The 22,537-nt window shown below is 40.8% G+C and overlaps 1 protein-coding gene and 1 non-coding gene across 4 annotated transcripts; both read left to right on the forward strand.

Annotated features, from left to right (window-relative positions):
- The first annotated feature begins 449 nt into the window (after positions 1 to 449).
- Positions 450 to 19,244, forward strand: ak7b (adenylate kinase 7b). Of its 3 annotated transcripts, XM_074660686.1 has the most exons (18): positions 450 to 609; positions 805 to 951; positions 2,482 to 2,590; positions 2,963 to 3,057; positions 4,328 to 4,429; positions 4,512 to 4,595; positions 6,802 to 6,890; positions 9,793 to 9,883; positions 10,130 to 10,207; positions 11,889 to 12,038; positions 12,254 to 12,382; positions 14,351 to 14,456; positions 16,169 to 16,297; positions 16,413 to 16,478; positions 16,702 to 16,899; positions 18,117 to 18,337; positions 18,870 to 19,028; positions 19,124 to 19,244. In XM_074660686.1, exons 1-18 carry the CDS (start codon positions 478 to 480, stop codon positions 19,160 to 19,162), a joined length of 2,124 nt encoding a protein of 707 aa, XP_074516787.1. In that variant the 5' UTR covers positions 450 to 477; the 3' UTR covers positions 19,163 to 19,244. The 3 variants fall into 3 exon arrangements, with proteins under 3 accessions (XP_074516787.1, XP_074516788.1, XP_074516789.1); XM_074660687.1 differs by lacking the exon at positions 11,889 to 12,038; XM_074660688.1 differs by lacking the exons at positions 11,889 to 12,038; positions 12,254 to 12,382.
- trnad-auc (transfer RNA aspartic acid (anticodon AUC)) lies at positions 3,878 to 3,949 on the forward strand. Its single transcript has one exon. It is a non-coding gene; the product is annotated as a tRNA-Asp (tRNA).
- Positions 19,245 to 22,537: the final 3,293 nt, after the last annotated feature.

Here is a 22,537-nt window from a genome sequence, read left to right on the forward strand (position 1 = left end):
CAGAAATTGTGCGTTTGAAACAAGCCGTTAGGATTTCTGTCCATTTGTGATGTCACAAATATACGATATTTAGACCATTACGTGGTTTTAAAAGTAAACATTCTTAATGTGTCCCAGTTTATTTCCTGTCGCAGTGTATGTGAATGACATCAGCTAACAGGAGGTAAACATGGACCCAAACTGTTGCAATTCCGTTTCAATTCCATTGAAATGCACTAAAACTAAGCGTTTCAGACAGAGGGTGAATACAGGTAGATTCAGGCAGACAGTACTAGGACAATAATGTGTTTTCTGAACATTACAGCATGGAAACATGTTCTAGTAGAAACACAAAATACAAGCATGAACCTGAAAATGAGCACAATATGGGTCCTTTAACTTTATTACAAGGACCGAATTTGTCCCCAACTAGCCAAATTACTTCCGCACTGTGTCGCGCGCAGGAGCTCGTGTGGCTGGCGCCAGAGGGCCAACTCCATGGCAACGGGACAGCAACAAGAAGAAGACAGGCTTTATATGGCGGAGTCGAGGATGGAGGAAGTCAAAGTGTCTCCTAAAAGAGTTTTTATCAACAGACTAGACTGCTACGCTTCTAAATGGATCGCCAAGGTAAACATGTTTCTATGTGGAGGTCTGATGAAGTTAGTGCGGCTGATATCTGAGTTATTGTTCCGGTTTGTAGCCATATGAGGACATTCAGATAAGCGTCAGCACACACTAGAGACACGTTGGGGGACAACTGTACTCAGCAACATGAATAGAAGGATTGAACTGTCTTATTAAACTGTGTTAACGTCTGTGTAGTTCCTGTGTGAGTGTGTGGTGGGGGGGACGGAGACTGATGAAGAGGAGGAGAGACTCACACCAACCCGCAGCGGAGCTCCATCCTTTCACCTGGTGGGAACTGTCTCTGACAACGAGGACAGACCACACGTCCTGGAGGAGTACAGAGTAAGTACTGACTTCATCAGTGAAGAGCTGTCCAATAGTTATGTAACGGCACTGAGAGTATTAACATTATTGATCTATTTAAGTTAACTAACCATCTGAGACCCACATAGAGCTATTTTAGTCTTTTTTAGGGGGGTACAGGGGGTGTTTAGGGGGAGAAAGCAGGTCAACAGTAGATGTCACATAGAAGTGGTGTACATCATCTGAAAGCTGGGAACATGAAGATTAATTTGAGATGCAGCTCAGCACTGTGTGTCAAGCTCTTCTAGTCACTAATCAAAAATAAACATTAATGAATTAAAGGTCCCATATTGTGCTCATTTTCATGTTCATACTTGTATTTTGTGTTTCTACTAGAACATGTTTACATGCTTTAATGTAAAAAAACAACTTTATTTTCCTCATAGGCTACAGTCTGCCTGAATATACCTGTATTTACCCTCTGTCTGAAACGCTCCGTTTTAGTGCATTTCAACTGAATTGAAACGGAATTGCGTTGCTAGGCAACAGTTTGGGTCCATGTTTACTTCCTGTCAGCTGAAGTCATTAACATACACTGCAACAGGAAATAAACTGGGACACATTTAGAATGTTTACGTTTAAAACCGTGTAATGGTCTAAATATTGTATATTTGTGACATCACAAATGGACAGAAATCCCAACGGCTTGTTTCAAACGCACAGTTTATGAATACGGGCTGTGTGTATTTTTCCATTTATTGAGTATTTATAAAGCACTTAAACCTGCTTTATAACATAAAAGTCATGTAAATCTCACTTTTTACAATATGAGATCTTTAAAAGAAATTGTAAAAGTGTATAAGGGCTTAGAACATTACAATAGAAGTATATGATGCTCATCTCAATGCTCTATTATGTCTCATAAATTTGTTGCAGCAATTTTTGGGTTGATACCATTTGTTACACAGATTTGGTGCTAAAATTAACCATTTTTTACCTCTCCAGAATTGATAAAAATTATCAATAATCCCTCCAAAATACCACATTAAGACACCAAGACCTTGATGAACACCATAGAAAAAGCCATGCTGTGATTTGGGATCAAAAACTTTTGACATTTGGAGATTTCTGCAAGAATTGCATTTTTCGGCGATTGGATGGCGAGCACTTCTGTTGTGTAAACTGCTCAGAAACCCCCTTATTGTCAATCTAGCTAGGAAAGCCATCCATCCTCTGAATGCTCTAGGTCTCTAGTTTGATCCATCCATCTTCTGAATGCTCTAGGTCTCTAGTTTGTGGCTGTGAAGTTACATGAGGCTGTGATTATCCTAGAGGTCGCAAATTAATCTGTTCAAAATATACCTTAAAGGGAGATTTGTCAAGTATTTAATACTTTTAACCACATCGGAGTGGACAAATATGCTGCTTTATGCAAATGTATGTATAACCTACGGGAGATTGATTATTGTGTTAATGCGTTATTATTGCATTAACTTTGACAGCCCTAATATATTGATAATTAATATATAATTGATTTGACTTGACTTTTATGTCTTGTTTGTATGCAAGCAACTGAACAGGGATGAGCTACTTTCAAAGCTGATGGACTGTGACGTCGTCATCTACAACATTACCCAGCATGCCGAGCAGGTGGAAGAAGCCTTCTGGGCTGTTACAGGTCAGCAATTTTAAGGCTGGTTGTTACAGGCTGGTCACACTTGTTCTATTGAATGTCTACTGCATTGTTGGCTGATAGAGATGGTGTTTAACGTTCAATCAGAAATGAATTTTATCTATATACCGTAAGGATTCATTGAGGTACTATTTGGACATCGTCTTCACCAAAAATATCTCAAAAGAAAGGAAAATGTCCAATAAAGTGTACATCTCTGCATATCTATCATTTAATTTCAGCATTATATGTTACGGAGAGATTGACTGCAGCCTGCACATGAGCAAAATCTGAACAGGATGAATTGGTTGAAAATAATTTGATATGATAACACCACATCGTGAAGTAATCAGGTAATGACTCCTCTTGTATTTGTAGCTCTCCACAAGGAAATGGACCATTTTTCTGGACCAAAGATGTTCATCCTCGTCTCCACGGTGATGACCTGGGCGTGCAGCAAGCCAGACCAGCCTGTAAGTGGACACATACAACACCTCTGGCTAGTCTAGCATGCTATCAGTTAGTGTTACATGAATCCCTTTTTATTTTTCATTGCATATTGTAATATAGGCCTTGATTCAAACTGTGCTATTATCTCCAGTCCCATCATGTCGTATGTAGTAAACATATCCTTCCCAGTTTGTTTCTGACCAACAGCTAAAAGACCCAAACATGTTCAACCTACAATGATACAGTGTGAAACAGAGAAAAGCAGCTGATCTGAAGCCTCACACTAGATAACAGCTAGCGTTTGGTTTGATTTTGATTACGTGTCATTTTGATTAATTATTCTACACAGTTTAAAAATGTTGGGCACCCTGGACTTGAGGAAGGTGAGCTAATAACAAGCAACATTGTGCTCAATAGACTAATTCCATTAGTTCCTAAAAGGCAAAACCTTTGGCCCTACTTATAGGGGTCAAGCAGTGAGCGGGGGTATGTGAGCCATGTGTATTTTTTCTGCTTTTTCCTACGAATGTCCAGCAACACGTGAAGCATGTGTATATTTCCGCACCAGTCTTTTCAAAATAAAAGTACTTGGTTAGGCTTAGGCAACAAAATTACTTAGGTTTAGGAAAAGATCACGGTTTGGGTTAAAATAACACCGGATATACTGTAACTTAAGTATGTTTCGTTTCCGGAGCAGAACTCGGAAACTATTTAACTCAGGAACTTCAAATTTGGTATGATGGTTGACAGTGTGGTCTAGTTGTTAAATGTATTCAATTAATTAAACATTTTATTAAATCTAATTGTTAAATTTTTCCCAAAAACTAAGTTTTGGAGCAGAAGTCCCATATGGTCTAGCGGTTAGGAATCCTGGTTATCACCCAGGCGGCCTGGGTTCGACTCCCGGTATGGGAACAGGTTTTTTGCAAATTTCCCCACTGTGGGACTAATAAAGGAATATCTTATCTTATCTTAACTCGGAAACTATTTAACCTAGGAATTTCTAATTTGGTATGATGGTTGACAGTGTGGTCTAGTTGTGCCTTTTGTAGGTTAGAAGTCCAAGGTGCCCAAAATTTCTAAAATTCTAGCCACCCTGGACTTGAGGAAGGTGAGCTAATGACAAGCTACCTTGTAGCTTGTAAGTATGTGAGCCATGCTCACCTCTGCCTTGTTTTTACAATGTCCCAGCTGTTTCCTCACCAACTCTGGTCACATCAGGTGTGTGTGTGTTTAAGTGGGATACTTGAGTTATTTAGTAGCATCCCTGTTGTCGTCTTTGTTGTTTAACAGGACACTCCTTTCACTGATGAGCTTTTCCGGATAAGAAAAGCACATCCCAACTTCAGACAGCACATTGACCTGGAGAAGAGGGTGGTCAAAATCGGCAAAACTGTGAGCTTCATATTGCTTTACATTTTGACACATGTGTTTGACACGTACTGTACGGCTCTGACTGCACGGCTGTTGATTTTAGAACAGGAAATTGTTGTCGACATACGTGGTGGCGTCAGGACTCCAGTACGGGATGGGAGAGCAGCTCTTCCACTTCTTTTTCAAGGTGAGATTTAAAGGCAACTGTAGATTGTTGCTTTAGCTATAAACAAAAGTCATTTTATCTTTTCGTTATACAGATGTGTCTCTCTATTCATCCCTTAAACCAAAAGTCTCAATTGGAGATCCACGTGGTTCCTAGTAACTCGAACCCAGAGTCTGGCCTGGTCCACATTATACTTAAGGTCAAGTGTTACTGATAAGTGATTTTGATTTAGTTTCGGTCATTTCATTTTTGTTAGTTTTAGTCAACACAGACATTTTAGTCTAGTTTTCGTTAATGACATTTTGGTATCATTTTTCTCATGCATTTTCAATGTTAATGTCTACTAAGCATTTTGAGGCTACAGCCATCTTTGTTTTGTACAGTTAGTGGAAAGAGACAGAGACAGGACATTACTGAATGCAGGATGCTTCTTAACTGTAGTGCAACAGGTGAAGCAGCTAAATCAGCTTCTATAGGCCTACAGGAGATATTTTTGAGCTGCTGTGTGATTCCACGGATGCATGCGGGTCTTTGACTTTCCATTAAAGCAGTAAGCTAATCAGTTCATTTGTTCATTCGTCCTTCACAATGTTGTTATTCGTCGAGAAAAACTGTCATGCATTCTGTCATAGTTCTCATTTTCAAAGGTTGTCTCATTTAGTTTTTAAGCCGTTTCACACCAAGCGCAGATTTTCATCCGAAAAATTTGCATGAAAATTTATAAAAAATGATTTTGTGGGTTCTAACGAATACTTGCAACATTCGTGTGGTGGAAAAAATATTCGGACAGAATCCTGATCAACGTCAGTCTGCATAATAATTAGCCATGTGCTTCTGTTTGTTGCACGGAGAGTGTGTATTTTTGGAACAAAGTATTATCATCATCATCATCATCATTTTTTAAAATTAAAGGTCCCATATCATGCTCATTTCCAGGTTCATACTTGTATTTCGTGATTATACTAGAACATGTTTACATTCTGTAAGGTAAAAAAAAACCTTTATTTTCCTCATACTGTCTGTCTGAATATACCTGTATTCACCCTCTGTCTGAAACGCTCAGTTTTAGCTCATTTCAACGGAATTGCGTTGCTAGGCAACAGTTTGGGTCCATGTTTATTTCCTGTCAGCTGATTTTATTTACATACACTGCAACAGGAAATAAACTGGGACACATTTAGAATGTTTATGTTTAAAACCATGTAATGATCAATGTAATTGTATATTTGTGACATCACAAATGGACAGAAATCCTGACGGCTTGTTTCAAACGCACAATTTCTGAATACGGGCTGTGTGTATTTCTCAGTATATTGAGTGTTTTGATAGTTTAACAGTATTTATATAGCACTTAAACCTGCTTTATAATATAAAAGACCTGAAAATCTCACTTTTTACAATATGGGACCTTTAAAGGAAAATCACGGTTTATTTCCCCTTTTGGGGGAAAACAATCCCGTGTCGGTCATAGACGGTAACAGAGTAAACAGAAGTAGTTGAAACATGTCTCCAAACTTCAACTTTAAACAAACCGGTAACAGTAATAACGCTATGCTGAAGAGCTACTGTGTCATTGGTTGCACCAACAATAAATCCAAAATTGCTGATCTCTGATATGTTCCTGCCATGTCCTAAAAAATATATAATAGAGGAGCTTTATGGCTCCAAGCTATATAATATCCGGCCACTGTGTTGGACGGGGGAAGACTGAAGGAACATGACGGTGGTCAACCTTAATTTATTAAGGTATCGCGAACGCTCTGGTACATAATTATTAGACATGCGTATAAAACAAATGTTTGTTGAACAAGAGGTGAATGCATACAAACTTGTCAAAATTACAATCCAAACATATGTCAAATTGCATTGAAGTTTATGGGATCTTCGATTTTCTTTCTCCCAAAAGGGGGCGTGGTCTTGACTTTTTGCGAACTACCGGTATGTGTGTGTCTGATGTATGTGGCCATTATAGCTGTGCATATACGTAACATATATCAAGGATCAGAGTGTACAACCAGATGCTAGTGTTTATTGCAGGTGGGTCACACATGTTGTAATACCCAACGTAAAATAGCTTTTTTACATCTTGTAATTGATTATTCTTACCGTATGGAGAGCTGTCCGCGACCTCCGTCTTTTCTTCTTTGAGTCTGAATCCCAAGCCCCAGAGTGAAACATGTGAATTTTCTTCACACATGTAACTAATTGAAATAATCTGTATTATTAGACGTCATGGCTGGGACAAGAACATGAAATACCTGTCTTCGGAGACGGCAACAGCATCGTCCCCACGATTCACATCAGTGACCTTGCAAGGTTTGACACACACACTCACACACGCACGGCAAGGGGTTAATTGTTTTCTAATATTTTCCTTATTTTATGAATTGTACCTTGTTCTTGGTCTTTATAATCTCATTATTACTTGATTCTTTTGCAATATTGTCCATTACATTCATACCAATGAAGCATTAAATTCAGCTAATCTGGTCCCATTGGTTAATGTTAACTTTCTCAACTAATACTCGTGATCCTGCAGAGTGAGTGACAGCACATGTTGAGAGAAACTTGTATTTTCTTCAGCCATTGTTAAAAAAACAAGCAAACAATACTTGCTAGCCAGTGTTAACTAACGTGTTCAGAGAATTATTCAGGGAATTATTCTGCCTTCACTAAACGCTCCGCTCACAATACGTCATCATGTTAACTAACAGAAAAGGGGTCTATGAGACACACAGGGCTTTCAAGTAACTACAATGTAAATCCATACGTGTCAATAAAGGCTCAGAGAAAGTGCTTCGGGAGTTTGGTGACGTAATTTAAAGAACAAAAAAACACTTCTGTAACTCAGCGGATCATTTTTTTAAAGGAAAATCAATTCACCAGTACGAACACTTGGATAGTCCTTATTTGAATCTTTAGGTCCTAAAAGTTGTTGCTGAATCCAGAGTTATTTTCCTTCCTCTGTTCATGTGAATGAGACCCAGACCGAGGCTGGACCGAGGGCTGGGAGGCGGAGTTAAAGGAAACTCTACTGCGCCTGCTCTATGGGCCCAACGGATGCGGAAGATCGCTGGATGATCCTGGTACTTTATCACTTGGCAGTCGAGCCAATTTGGCCAAAGAACATACAGTATATCGCCAAGAAGTGAAAGTCAATTGTTCGTTCCATTGCAAGATCAGCGCCCAGCTGCAGAGCTACGCCTCCGCTATTTTGGACTGAAAGCGACTACCGGACGCCAGTAAAACGTCCGCCTACAAAGTGTCGTACTAAATTATAACAAAATGATTTCTATTCTGTTGTCATATTTAATGTCTCTACTGAAATGGCCTTTGTTGAACAATAGAAATATTATAAACATGCATGCTATTTTTATTATTATTATTATTATTATTATTATTATTATTAACTATTTACTTACTTACTTATTTATTAAACGTTTTGCCCGGCTGCTTCCCAGAGGAGCATAAAGTGAGTGATCGACATAAATGGAAGTTAGAAAAATCCAGCTCACAGATTTTGAGAGCGATCTCACACTTTTTCATGTCAAGGATCCAAAATGGAGTCCAATAGACCACAGACCATGGATGTAGAAGAGGGTCCAGTAGACCACAGACCATGGATGTAGAAGAGGGTCCAGTAGACCACAGACCATTGATGTAGAAGAGGGTCCAGTAGACCACAGACCATGGATGTAGAAGAGGGTCCAGTAGACCACAGACCATGGATGTAGAAGAGGGTCCAGTAGACCACAGACCATTGATGTAGAAGAGGGTCCAGTAGACCACAGACATTGGATGTAGAAGAGGGTCCAGTAGACCACAGACATTGGATGTAGAAGAGGGTCCAGTAGACCACAGACATTGGATGTAGAAGAGGGTCCAGTAGACCACAGACTATGGATGTGGAAGAGGGTCCAGTAGACCACAGACCATGGATGTAGAAGAGGGTCCAGTAGACCACAGACATTGGATGTAGAAGAGGGTCCAGTAGACCACAGACCATGGATGTAGAAGAGGGTCCAATAGACCACAGACCACGGGTGTAGAAGAGGGTCCAATAGACCACAGACCATGGATGTAGAAGAGGTTGTGTCCTGGTCTTTTGCCCTGCGTGTTAGTAAATAGCCTACAACTCCATTAAATTCTGTTGATGTCATGCTACTAGCGCTACTAGCTACTGGCTGATAGCCGGTTGTTTGGGAACAGAGACATTAGTACATCCACCACGGTACAGGCTGACAGCATACAGCCCATGGGTGTATTAGAAGATAATAAAAGTGATGAATTACAGCCAATATATCCATTATTACGGCCGCATACAGCTAGCAGGAAGCTGGTGGAACCCGATGTGTCATATGAGCGTGCAGGGCGGTACAGTCCCATGGGTCTGAAAATAACTCTGGATTCAGCTGTTTGTTCATTTTACTACTTTTAGGAATTCATTATTTAAATGAGGGATATTTAAGTGTTCCTACTGGGAAGTTAATTTACCTAAAAAAAAAAAGATCCTCTGATTTACAGACGTATCTTTATACATCTATAGCCACAGATTCATTGGCGTTTAATAGCTTCCTTAAAGGTCCCATATTGTAAAACGTGAGATTGTCATGTCTGTTATAGTATAAAGCAGTTTTAAGTGCTATATAAATACTGTGAAAGTATTGAAACGTTCAATATACGGAGAAATACGCACAGCCCGTATTCAGAAATTGTGCGTTTGAAACAAGCCGTTAGGATTTCTGTCCATTTGTGATGTCACAAATATACAATATTTAGACCATTTAACGGTTTTAAACGTAAACATTCTAACTATGTCCCAGTTTATTTTCTGTTGCAGTGTATGTAAATAACATCAGCTGACAGGAAGTAAACATGGACCCAAACTGTTGCCTAGCAACATAATTGTGTTGCAATTGTGTTGAAATGCACTAAAACGGAGCGTTTCAGACAGAGGGTAAATACAGGTATATTCAGGCAGACAGTATGAGGAAAATATAGTTTTTTTTTAACATTACAGCATGTATACATGTTCTAGTAGAAACACAAAATACAAGTATCAACCTGAAAATGAGCACGATATGGGACCTTTAAACAATGATTACAGATTGCACAGAGCCCTGCTTTGCAAAATGCTTTAGGGAATCTGACCTATATTGACTTAAATTGGTGACATATAAAGTAAATATTGATACAATGTGATTTCTTTGTGTTAAAGTGTGATTCAGAACGTGATTGAACATCGGCCCGAGCCGTATTACCTGCTAGCTGTGGACGATTCCAGCAACACCATGGAGGACATAGTGGAGGTCTGTGAAGCAACTGATCAAGAAATCTATTGTCAAAAATTAGACACATGTCCCTGTCGATGGATTGAAAATGTAATAAAGCCTGTTGAGTAAAAAACGGAATAACTGACCAATTTAGAACTTTATTGTATTACACAAACAAAACAATGTATCAGGTTTTATTACATTTGTGGCTATATATATAGAAATGCTTGATATGTCTTCCTACATACAGATATAATGATATGTGAGTTTTTTCTCCACCAGGCAGTTGCCTCTTTTCTTGGACCTGGGAAGATCCAGAAGAGGCCATGTGAGGAAGCCTTCCTCATACAGGACTGGAGTGTATGTCGTACCCGTTTGAATTACACTTATTTCACTGCAATGCTCAGGACAGTTTGTTTTTATGTCAGGGCTAACACTGGATATATTCACCATCTTGCTTCAGTATTGCTATTGAACTAGAAATGAAAGCTGACTTCAGCCCAGCTCAAAATGTTACAAAGCCTTAAAGGTCCTATATCATGCTCATTTTCAGGTTCATACTTGTATTCTGGGTTTCCACTAGAACATGTTAACATGCTTTAATGTTCAAAAAACACATTATTTTCCTCATACTCTCTGTCTGAATATACCTGATTCAACTTTCTGAAACGCTCCGTTTTAGTGCATTTCAACGGAATTGCGTTGCTAGGAAACTGCTTGGGTCCATGTTTACTTCCTGTCAGCTGATGTCATTCACATACACTGCAACAGGAAATAAACTGGGACACATTTAGAATGTTTACGTTTAAAACCGTGAAATGGTCTAAATATTGTAGATTTGTGACATCACAAATGGACAGAAATTCTAACGGTTTGTTTCAAACGCACAGTTTCTGAATACGGGCCGTGTGTATTTCTCCATGGATTGAGTGTTTTGATACTTTCACAGTATTTATATATCACTTAAACCTGCTTTATAATATGAAAGACATGAAAATCTCACTTTTTACAATATGGGACCTTTAAAAAAATAGTGCAACATTTCTAGAAATGCACTCATTTGCTTTCTTTCCGAGAGTGAGATGAGAAGATGTGTATATATATATATACACGTCATGTCTGCGTGTTGCTGGAGCTGGAGGGCTGTGGTTAGCTTAGCTTAGCATTAAGACTTGAAGCAAGGGTAACGGGAAACATGCAGGCTCTGTTCCAAAGTTCAAAAATACACCCACCAACAACTCTAAAGCTACTACTTACACATTATATCTGGTTTGTTTCATCTGTACACACAAGGACATGTAAAGAATTACAAGTTATATTTTTTGTATTGGAACAAGGACTGTCAATTGATTAAAATAGTTATATGCAATTAATCACACATTTTTGTATCTGTTCAAAATGTACCTCAAAGGTGGGAGTGGACAAATGTGCTGTTTATGCAAATATATGTATATATTTATTATCGAAAATCAATTAACAACACAAAACAATGACAAATATTGTCCAGAAACCCTCACAGGTACTGCATGTAGCATAAAAAATATGCTCCAATCATAACATGGCAAAAGGGACCCCTTTGAAAATGGCCATGTCAGAGTATTATTTAGCCATGCCCTCTTTATGATAATCACATGCAGTTTTGGGCAAGTCATAGTCAAGTCAGCACACTGACACACTGACAGCTGTTGTTGCCTGTTGGGCTGCAGTTTGCCATGTTATGATTGGAGCATATTGTTTTATGCTAAATGCAGTACCTGTGAGGGTTTCTGGATCAATATCTGTCATTGTTTTGTGTTGTTAATTTATTTCCAATAATAAATATATACATACATTTGCATAAAGCAGCATATTTACCCACTCCCATGTTGATAAGAGTATTAAATACTTGACAAATTTCCCTTTAAGGTACATTTTGAACGGATAAAAAATGGCCGATTGATTTGTGATTGATCGCGATTAACTATGGACAATCAGGCGATGAATCTCAATTAAATATTTTAATCTATTGACAGCCTCGACATGTTTAATTTCCCTTTGACAGGTAATGGAAATTGATTCCTTGCTGGTCAACCTACGCATGGAGGGTGCCCTCCTTAAAGAACTGTTCTCCATCAACTGGTTGTGTGAGTTTGGTCTGGTGGATAACATCCAGCTGGTGGTAGAGGAATACCAGCAGACTAGGGGACTACTGGTAAACACAAAGCTGTCTCTGTCCAAAGAATACACTAGTGTTCAAAAACATAGCAACTATTTAAATCCTAATGAAATGGTTGAACTATATCAAAACTTCAAAGAATTAGAGATGCTACTTCCCCATATGTCTGAAAGTTGTAGATAATATGATGCCAGTCGTCTTGATTCTCATGAAGCTGTACTAGATGATCCATGTGAGTGTGTTCTCTCCAGCCCATCCGTCTGTGTGTGTTGGGTCCTCCTGCGGTGGGGAAGAGCACAATGTCCAAACAGATCTGTGAATATTATCACCTCCATCACATCACCCTGAAGGAGACCATCTCTGAAACCATCTCACAACTGGTGAGCTTCTCCTAAAGCACAAACACTCAGCCTCTGACACTCAGTGTTCATTTTGGCAGCTACTTTTAGTCTTTAGATGAGTTTAGTCAACGAAAAGTCATTACATTTTAATCTTTAATCTTTTAGTTAAAATATTTCTCTCTTAATTTTTTCAGCTATTTTTTTAATTTAGTCTTAGTCCTTAGCCAAATTTCCTTTGTTAGTAATGAGCTGTACGCTGTAAGCCTGTACCGTGGTGGATGTATCAACGTCTCTGTTCCCAAACAACCGGCTATCGGCCAGTAACTAGTAGTGCTAGTAGCATGACATCAACAGGATTTAATATAGTTTTAGGCTATTTACTAACACGCAGTGCAAAAGACCAGGACACAACCTCTTCTACATCCATGGTCTGTGGTCTATTGGACCCTCTTCTACATTCATGGTCTGTGGTCTACTGGACCCTCTTCTACATCCATGGTCTGTGGTCTATTGGACCCTCTTCTACATCCATGGTCTGTGGTCTATTGGACCCTCTTCTACATTCATGGTCTGTGGTCTACTGGACCCTCTTCTACATCCATGGTCTGTGGTCTACTGGACCGTCTTCTACATCCATGGTCTGTGGTCTATTGGACCCTCTTCTGCACCCATGATCTGTGGTCTACTGGACCCTCTTCTACATCCATGGTCTGGGGTCTATTGGACCCTCTTCTACATCCATGGTCTGTGGTCTACTGGACCCTCTTCTACATCCATGGTCTGTGGTCTACTGGACCCTCTTCTGCATACATGGTCTGTGGTCTACTGGACCCTCTTCTACATCCATGGTCTGTGGTCTATTGGACCCTCTTCTACATCCATGGTCTGTGGTCTATTGGACCCTCTTCTACATCCATGGTCTGTGGTCTACTGGACCGTCTTCTACATCCATGGTCTGTGGTCTATTGGACCCTCTTCTGCACCCATGATCTGTGGTCTACTGGACCCTCTTCTACATCCATGGTCTGGGGTCTATTGGACCCTCTTCTACATCCATGGTCTGTGGTCTACTGGACCCTCTTCTACATCCATGGTCTGTGGTCTACTGGACCCTCTTCTGCATACATGGTCTGTGGTCTACTGGACCCTCTTCTACATCCATGGTCTGTGGTCTATTGGACCCTCTTCTACATCCATGGTCTGTGGTCTAGTGGACCCTATTTTACATCCATGGTCTGTGGTCTACTGGACCCTCTTCTACATCCATGGTCCTTGATCTATTGGACCCTCTTCTACATCCATGGTCCTTGGTCTATTGGACCCTCTTCTACATCCATGGTCCTTGGTCTACTGGACCCTCTTCTACATCCATGGTCCTTGATCTATTGGACCCTCTTCTACATCCATGGTCCTTGGTCTATTGGACTCCATTTTGGATCCTTGACATGAAAAAAGTTTGAGATCGCTCTCAAAATCTGTGTGCTGGATTTTTCTAACTTCCATTTATGTCCATCGCTCACTTCATGCTCCTCTGGGAAGCAGCCAGGGCAAAAAGTTTAATGAATAAATAAGTAAGTAAGCAGTTATAATAGTATGAATATTTAAAATATTTTTACTGTTTAACCCAGGCCGTTTCAGTAGAGACATTAAAATTATAACAACGAAATAGAAATCATTTTGTTTTACTTGCTGCTGGGCGCTGATGTTGCAATGGAACAAACAATTGACTTTCTCTTCTTAGAAATATATGTTCTGTGGAGCGAGTCTGCTTCACAGAGTTCGCCATGTTTCTACAGTAGCCCGGAACAGACAAACCAAACACTGGCTCTAAATAGGGCCATTCACGTTTTGACTTCGGCCACCTTGTAGTTGCAATCTGCAACCTCACCACTAGATGCCGCCAGATCCGACACATTGAACCTTTAACACTGGTTAGTGTTAACAAAACACCAGTAGACATACAGTACATGTACATGTCTTTTAATGTCGTTACAATTCCATTTGTAGGAAGAAACTGTGAAGAATGCTAATCCAGACGCAGAGAATGACGACTCTACAGCAGAGGCCAAGGAGCTGCTGAACAGCCTGAACAACAGTATGGAGCAGAACGGAGGTACACACTGTGACAACCAGCTGTTTACCTGCCCGGAACCACTGGCATACACCCCCAGAAACACACACTTGGTCTGCAGTTGTCACTGATTAGTCCTTGGTTCCCGTCAGCATTCAATCCCCTTCCTTTATCTTCAGTGTCAGATGGAGAGTGCAGTTGAACTGAACAGTCTTATTTGACTGGAAAACCCTGAACAAACCATGGTTTCTGCTAGTGATGTCCCAAAGTTTTTTTGGCCTTGATCCACATCCTTTAACCTTGGCTATCTGCCGATACACAGCCTGATCCGATTATATCCAACTCATAGTTCCTATTAAAGGGACTCTCTGTAAGAATCAGAAATTGCTTGTTAACAGTGACACCTGTGGCCTTTAAGTCAATGAAAGCAGCGCACTGTTGCTCACGCTTGTGCTCGCACTATGTAGACGTGAGCGAGCATCGGTCAAAACAGTGAGGCGACACACACAAGACTGAACGTGATTGACAGGCATCATGTTGATTAACGTTAGCAACATTAGCAGCTAAAACCACAATATCACTCTAATGTTAGCTGACCAAACGAAGGTCTCTCCATGAATCAATGCTGATCCTAGTGTTGGCTTTTCCTGCTTCAGCCTGCCGACCGCGGTCAGAAGGAACAGGGGAGACACCGGAGTTTAGGTCTCCAGCACTGCTCCCTGTAGACCACAACCAGCACTGCTCCCAGTAGACCAAAACCAGCACTGCTCCCTGTAGACCACAACCAGTACTGCTCCCAGTAGACCACAACCAGCACTGCTCCCTGTAGACCACAACCAGCACTGCTCCCTGTAGACCACAACCAGCACTGCTCCCAGTAGACCAAAACCAGCACTGCTCCCTGTAGACCACAACCAGCACTGCTCCCAGTAGACCACAACCAGCATGGCTCCCAGTAGACCACAACCAGCACTGCTCCCTGTAGACCACAACCAGCACTGCTCCCAGTAGACCACAACCAGCACTGCTCCCAGTAGACCACAACCAGCACTGCTCCCAGTAGACCCCAACCAGCACTGCTCCCAGTATAGACCACAACCAGCACTGCTCCCAGTAGACCACAACCAGCACTGCTCCCTGTAGACCACTTACACACCAAAACCTGACAATAAGTGCACTATACTGTATACTGACTGTGCAATATCATTACTACTACTCAGGTGTAATTCATACTGTGCAATATTTTCAGGAGGATTTTCCTTTCATTCTCACTGTGCAATATCATTTTTCCACTGTTATGTTTATTGTCAATACTGTATATTCTGCCCCTATTTTTATACTTCCTTCTATTTAAATGGTTCATATTTTGTTACACTTTGTTTAGCTCTTTTTTTTTTACTGTGTTAGCTGATGCTTCTTGTTTTTTGCACTGTCCCCTTTGCTGCTGTACACTGCAAATGTCCCCACTGCGGGCCTAATAAAGGAATATCTTATCTTATCTTATCTTATCTTATATGTATGTATACTGTATATATACCAGGAAGGAAGTTCTATTGAGAGATGCTGTTATGATATTATTAGTTGCATTATGGGAAGTGTAGGAGCCCGTGTTTTTGGAGCTTTGCCCATACTAAAGGTCAGGATATCTCACACTCTGCTGCTTTGATTTTGACCCTTCTTTATGGAAGTGCCATACTAAATCATTTGGAATATCCCTAATAATAAAGTATAATATCAATGTCTTTGTCCATTAGGTCTTTTGGATGACCAGCTGCTGGTGAGGGTGGTGAAGGATAAGCTGATGTCTAACCCGTGCAGAAACCAGGGATTCATTCTCGACGGCTTTCCCAAGACATATGAACAAGCTAAAGAGCTCTTCTGTGGTGAGAGACTGACACATACGGAGCTCCTGTTGCACTACTGCAAACACTACGAATAACACGATACATACTATACGTACATTAACAACTATACTTTTCTTTTTTATTTCTGTTTTAGCTGAAGAACATGAATCAGAAGATGGAACATCCCAGATTTCTTTATACAGCAAGACAAATATGCCAGGTGTCTGTAGTGCTATTTTCCCCATGTTGAATGTTAGCCCACAGCAGTGAGATGGAAGCATGCTGGTAGGCCTTGTAGCAATCACAAGGACAAGCTAGACATATTTAGAGAAAGTTGCAACAAGCTTTCAATAACCACAAAAAATATCCATAGGGGTATCAATAAAAAGGCCTGAGTGTACAGCATTGTACAGTATCTAATGGATTCCTTGTGTGTGCCACAGAGTTTGTGTTGTGCCTGGATGCGTCAGATGCCTTCCTAAAGGATCGGGTGATGAGCCTGCCGGAGAGGCTGGTACAGGAACACAACTACAAGCAGGATCACGTCCTGCGACGACTGGCCAGATACAGAAAGAACAACACGGAAGATGAAACTGTTGTGAACTACTTTGACGAGCTGGACATCACCCCTCTGTACCTGGGTAATCCGTGAAGCATGACTTGCTAGCTGGAGGCAAACACAAATCTATGGCAAGCAATGTCATTTTGCCTAGTCAAAAGTCTAATTCAAGATATCCCTAATTCCGTTTTGACTAGGCAAAACTCTAATTCTAGATATCTGTAATTACATTTTGACTAGTACGATTCAAACTACTTTTGCCGTTCATGTGTACGGGGTTTCTCACTACAGATATCCACAATTCTGACTATTCCTAATTCCAGTTCCAGATATCTTTAATTTCCCTCAATTGTAGATATCTACATTTTCATTGTCATGGAGCTATTCCAGCATACTATGGCTGCAGCCGTATGGGTTTTTAAAGTGTGTCTGGAGACATCAAATCCACAACACGCTGTAAATTTCTACCACAACTCTCTAGCGAACGAAACGCTTGTTCGCCACAAATTCCTTGATGATGAGCGCTTCAAATCTTATTATTATACTACTTATCTTGTCCCTGACTACTCGTCTCACAGCCGGCTGCACATAGAGACCGATGTTATGTGTCCAGCTCGGAGGACTAAAGGCTCGTTGTGATTAAAATGAGCTTGTAGCTCGTTGTCTACCTCACTACGGTTAGAAAGAGCCCTCATTGGTGTTTTAACCTTCTTATGAGTTATTGATCCGGGAAGTTTGAATCTGTGAATATCTTTCATACTTTACCGAACTATCCAAGTTAGCAAAAGCTTCTGCTGACACTGTACAGATGCTTTGTTGAACCGATATCCAATGGGAAGCCTTGATGAGCAACGTCATGACAACAACTCTGACTAGTCATAATGAGGTTTGAGACATCTGTAACTGTTATTTAGGATAGTCAGAACTGAATTACAGATATCTCTTACTGTTTTTTTGACTAGTCACAATGACGTTATAGATATCTGGAATAATAATTCTGACTAGTCACAATGTAATTACGACTAGTCAAAATGTAGTTGTGGATATCTCTAATGTTAATTCCGGATAGTCAAGCTGAGCTATTAAATGATAAAACGACTTGCCATATGAATCACCTCATAGTAGGCACATCAAACATGGTTACACATCAAACATGTCATCTTGCTGTGTTGCTGGGTGCCAGAATCGAAGGAGTTTGGCTCCAACTTGAAATTTGATCGCATACATTTGAGATGACAAACCCACAGATCTTTTCATCGTATGGTCAAACCTCAGTGTGTCCCTTGTCGTTCTCTCCAGAGATCACCAGCAGCGATGAACCTGACTGCCTGCGGCTGATGCAGAAGATCTTGGACACGGTGGGCCGGCCCAGGAACTACGGCCCCAGAAGCCAGGAGGTGGAGGAAGAGGAGAGGAGGAAGGCTGAGGAGAAGATGAGTAAAGAGGCCCAGGAGGAAGCTGAGGAGGAGAGGAGGGAGGCAGAGGAGGCCGAACACAGGGCTGCACGCTGGGAGGAGTGGGTAGGTACTGGGAGGAGAGCTGGGAGCTTGGTGCTCCTAACAGCATCTGCAAGATTTCACAGACCGGAGGAAAACAACCAATCAGAGCTGATCTGGAGCCTTACCGTCTCTGAGCAGCTGTCAATCACTCGCTAACTCCGATCAAACGGTCAAACTAGACAGCGCTGATCAAATATGAATCAATATTCTGTTACTGTAATGCCGATTTTCTCAAATGTTCTCAGAAACATCTTGTAGTGTACTGTTTAGCTGTGAAATGAGAAAGTTTGTAACCCGGCAGCCATGTTGAGATCAGTTGAGGAAATACCAAGCACCGCCCACCAGCTGGAGCACAGCCAATAGGAACGCTCTCTCTCTGAAATGACCTGTGATTGGTCAAAGTGTCCCGTCACAGACTAGATTTTCTAAAGCCTGAAAACAGAGCCATGAGGAGGAGCAGAAGTCTCTCAGAACACTTGAATTACAATATGCTGAAAGGTTATTATGGGATTCTTGTTTGTGTATGAAGTGTGATGCATTATGTGTGTGTCAGACAAAGGGTCTGGAGGAGGTGAGGCAGCAGGAGGAGGAGCTGCTGGAGGCCCAGTCAGTCCCTTTGAGGAACTACCTGATGGAGCACGTCATGCCCACCCTGAGCCAGGGCCTGATGGAGTGCTGCACAGCCCGACCTCAGGACCCCGTGGACTTCCTGGTATGACCCCTCAGCACCGATTCTTACCTCATTCTTATCATCTGCCTTCACTTGATTATGTTCATGCTCATCTCTTTTGGTTTGTCTCGTTCCAGGCGGAGTTCTTGATGAAGAACAATCCCCTTAACTACTAAAAGTGGAGGTCATTTCTTCTCGCCGCACCTACACACGACGCAAATACAAAACAAAACCTGAAATAAAAATTGTTTTTCTCTCCACTTTTCCCCGAGCTCTTTAGTTTATTAGAGCCTGAAGTCAATTACATGCAGCATTTCTGTTAGAGGGAAAACCTCCTGGAGTCTTGTCACAGTATTTCAGCCCTCACATGCCAAGTGTCCCTCGGTTCATGCTGGGATTTTGATTAGGTCTGATTTGTAAGTGGCCCATTCTCCTGCCCCTGTTGTATTTACACACAGCTTTGTTTGGGCTCTTGTGTGCCGGCCATTACTTAAAAGCACCCTAAAAAAAACGGATGGAAGTGTGTGTGAAGCCAAAAGCTAATTAGGAAGTTAATTTGCGTAATGAACTTGGTAAACTCCAAAGTAGACACGCTCGGGTCATAATTGCTTTGATTTGGCTTCCGATAGCCAGGAAGGATAAATGATACAAATGGCAGCTAATTTGTGTCTCTCTCATGTTGCCACTCGCGACTCCAAAGTGTACATAATTGGTTGCGACGGAACACCAAATTATTTCATTGTACGTACTTAATCACCACATGGGGAAATTAGTTGAGTTTATTTGGGAAACATTGTGACGCAAGCCGCTGCAAGACAATTTGACTGCACCATCTGTGAGTCCCAGGTACCAGCACAACACGGAGAGGTTTCCGAGAGACAAACACAGATTTTGACAGTAAATATGGTAATACAACATTCTCATAGTCTCGTGTGATCTGAAACATGGAGCAAATATTAATTTTCTATCTAAGTGATTAGTCTGAAGATCTTGCAAAGACATTTGAAAATCAAAAGCCAAAGAAGTTTTATACTAACATACATGTCACAACACAAGCTGGTGCATCAGCAGCGCTCTGTTCGTCGGTGGAGGAAAACCTCAGATCTTAAAGGACCAGTGTGTAAGAATTAGGGGGATCTATGGGCAGTAATGGAATATAATATTAATAACTATGTTTTCTTTAGTGAATAATCACCTGAAAATAAGAATTTCTGTGTTTTTCATTAGCTTACAATGAGCCGTTTATATCTACATAGTACCATTTTGCTCCACCATGTTTCTACAGTAGCCCAGAACGGACAAACCAAACCGTTAACTTTTCCTGCTTGGGCCGGAGTCAATATTTATTTTTGCTGACATCACGAAGAGCTCATGACGAAACTAGAAGTGCACTCGGAGAGCGTAGACCTCCGCCAAGGCAGGTTTTAGGTACGACACAGCCCCCCCCCCTCCCTGTAATGTCACCGTGTTTGATGAGGAAAGCTGGCAAAAGGAGAGAGGCTGGGTGACGCGTCATGAACGCGTCATCAGTTACACTGTGCATGTCTTAAAGCCTGTGGTGTTAATGCACAGGCTGAGCGGAGTTCTTAAAAAAAAATTGGATTTTGGATCGCTACCAAAATCTAATGGATTGTTCATTGTGCCACACCCCACCCCTCCAAAAGAATTCATTTAAATCCATCGCAAACTTATGGAGTAATCCTCCAAACGGACAAACCAACAAACAAACCAGCCTTTGGCCTAGGCAGAGGTAATAACTCACTGTGAGCATCAGTCATGGCAAACGCTAAAGAGGTCTCTTGCCATGATATTCCGGGGGGGAAAATTACTGATTGGTTGCTACGTTTATTTCACATTTGAATGGGAAACTGCTAAATACATGCAGTAGTACACAGGCAACACACCTACGTTTTAACACTTTTGATTTGGGAAAATGCTCACACTCCAACAGCACACTAACCATAGTTACCAAATAATAATTAGTATAGAGATTAGTTAAGCAGATTGCTTCCTTTACAGTTCCACACCATTGATTAACAGCTTTCACACCAGCTGATATAAACCAAACCAAACAGGTAAAGCACCAGAATTCATTGGAACCGAAACAAACAGTTTAGCTGTAAAAAAAAAAAAAAAAAGCACCCATTATCGAGTATTATCAAGGGGCATAGAGGGCAGGGTTGAACGATATCTAATATGTGGAGTTGCAAGGGTTTTTCAATTCAATGTCATAACTGTCCAATGACTGGTCTAGAACACTTATTAGTGTATTTTCTATGTGGAAGGTACCTTCATAGATTAACGTGGGAGAAGTCGGGGAGCTCGTGACATGACAATAAATGCCAAACGACAGCCAGCAGGTTCCAGCCTAGAAGCTGTGAGCCAACACTGCTAACCACTGCACCACCGGGCCGCCTACTTTAAGTACATTTAGCTGAAAATACTTTGTACTCTTACTTAAAGGTCCCTTATTATAAAAAGTGACATTTTCATGGCTTTTATATTATAAAGCAGGTTTAAGTTCTATATAAATACTGTGAAAGTATCGAAACACAGAGAAATACACACAATTTCAACTTTTCCAATCAATATGCGCAATTATAAGTGAGTTACCAGGCAACTAAAAAATGTAGCTTTGAGATGTTCAAAGATATTTAGATGGCCGCTCCAGTAGGTTTACAGTGTCTGCGAGCTGAACAGAAACTAACAGATAGAAAAGACTGGCTGGCTTTATCTACCTGATTTATAGTAAATAAAACTAACTTAAAACTTGGAAACACATTGGAATGTGAATCTTAAAAGTTTACCTTTCAAGTTTCTTATGCAGAACAAACCACACCATTCAATATGACAACTGGCTGTAAATAGACAATGACAGCACTAAAAGCATTAAATAGGCTTATTTGTTACTGAAATAATGGGTATAATGCACACAGTGTTTTACATTCAAAGCACCAGGCAGAAAATATTCTCGCCGCAAATCATTTGAAATATGTGAAATAGTAAATTAGTCAAAAAATGCTGCACAAATGTCTGTCTGCTCTAAGCAGGAGTCCAATACATGTTTTCAGGTTTAGGAGACTTAAACTTTAGAATCAGGATGACCTTTGACCTTGAGGCTAGACTTCAGCTAAGCTCCTGCCTGGGTTGCATGTTTGGATGGGTCTGATGTGATTCTATTTATTGAGCAGAGGGTTTTACCACCAGTGTTGTGCCACTAGGTGGCAGTCTTAGATCATCTATTAGCTGTCAGGAGGAGTCCCGCTCACTGAACAGGTGATGAATATGGGATTTCTCTGTCTTCTCGTTCTCTAGATGATCTGTGATGAGATGTTTTTTTTTTGTTTGTTTTTTATTAAATGTACATTTCAGGATGTACAACAGTAACCATCCACACTGAACTTTGGCCAGTGTATTTTTGTTTATGTTGAGATCAGCTGTACGTAGCGGAGCATCGTAAAACACTTCATTCAAACTGGACAGAAACAAAATAAAACTCACCTAAACCGTCGTCGTTACTCTTTCCAACAATCACAAAGTGTGCTTTGGTC

Source organism: Sebastes fasciatus, chromosome 15 (assembly GCF_043250625.1).
Source record: "Sebastes fasciatus isolate fSebFas1 chromosome 15, fSebFas1.pri, whole genome shotgun sequence".
Taxonomy (NCBI): Eukaryota; Metazoa; Chordata; class Actinopteri; order Perciformes; family Sebastidae; genus Sebastes; species Sebastes fasciatus.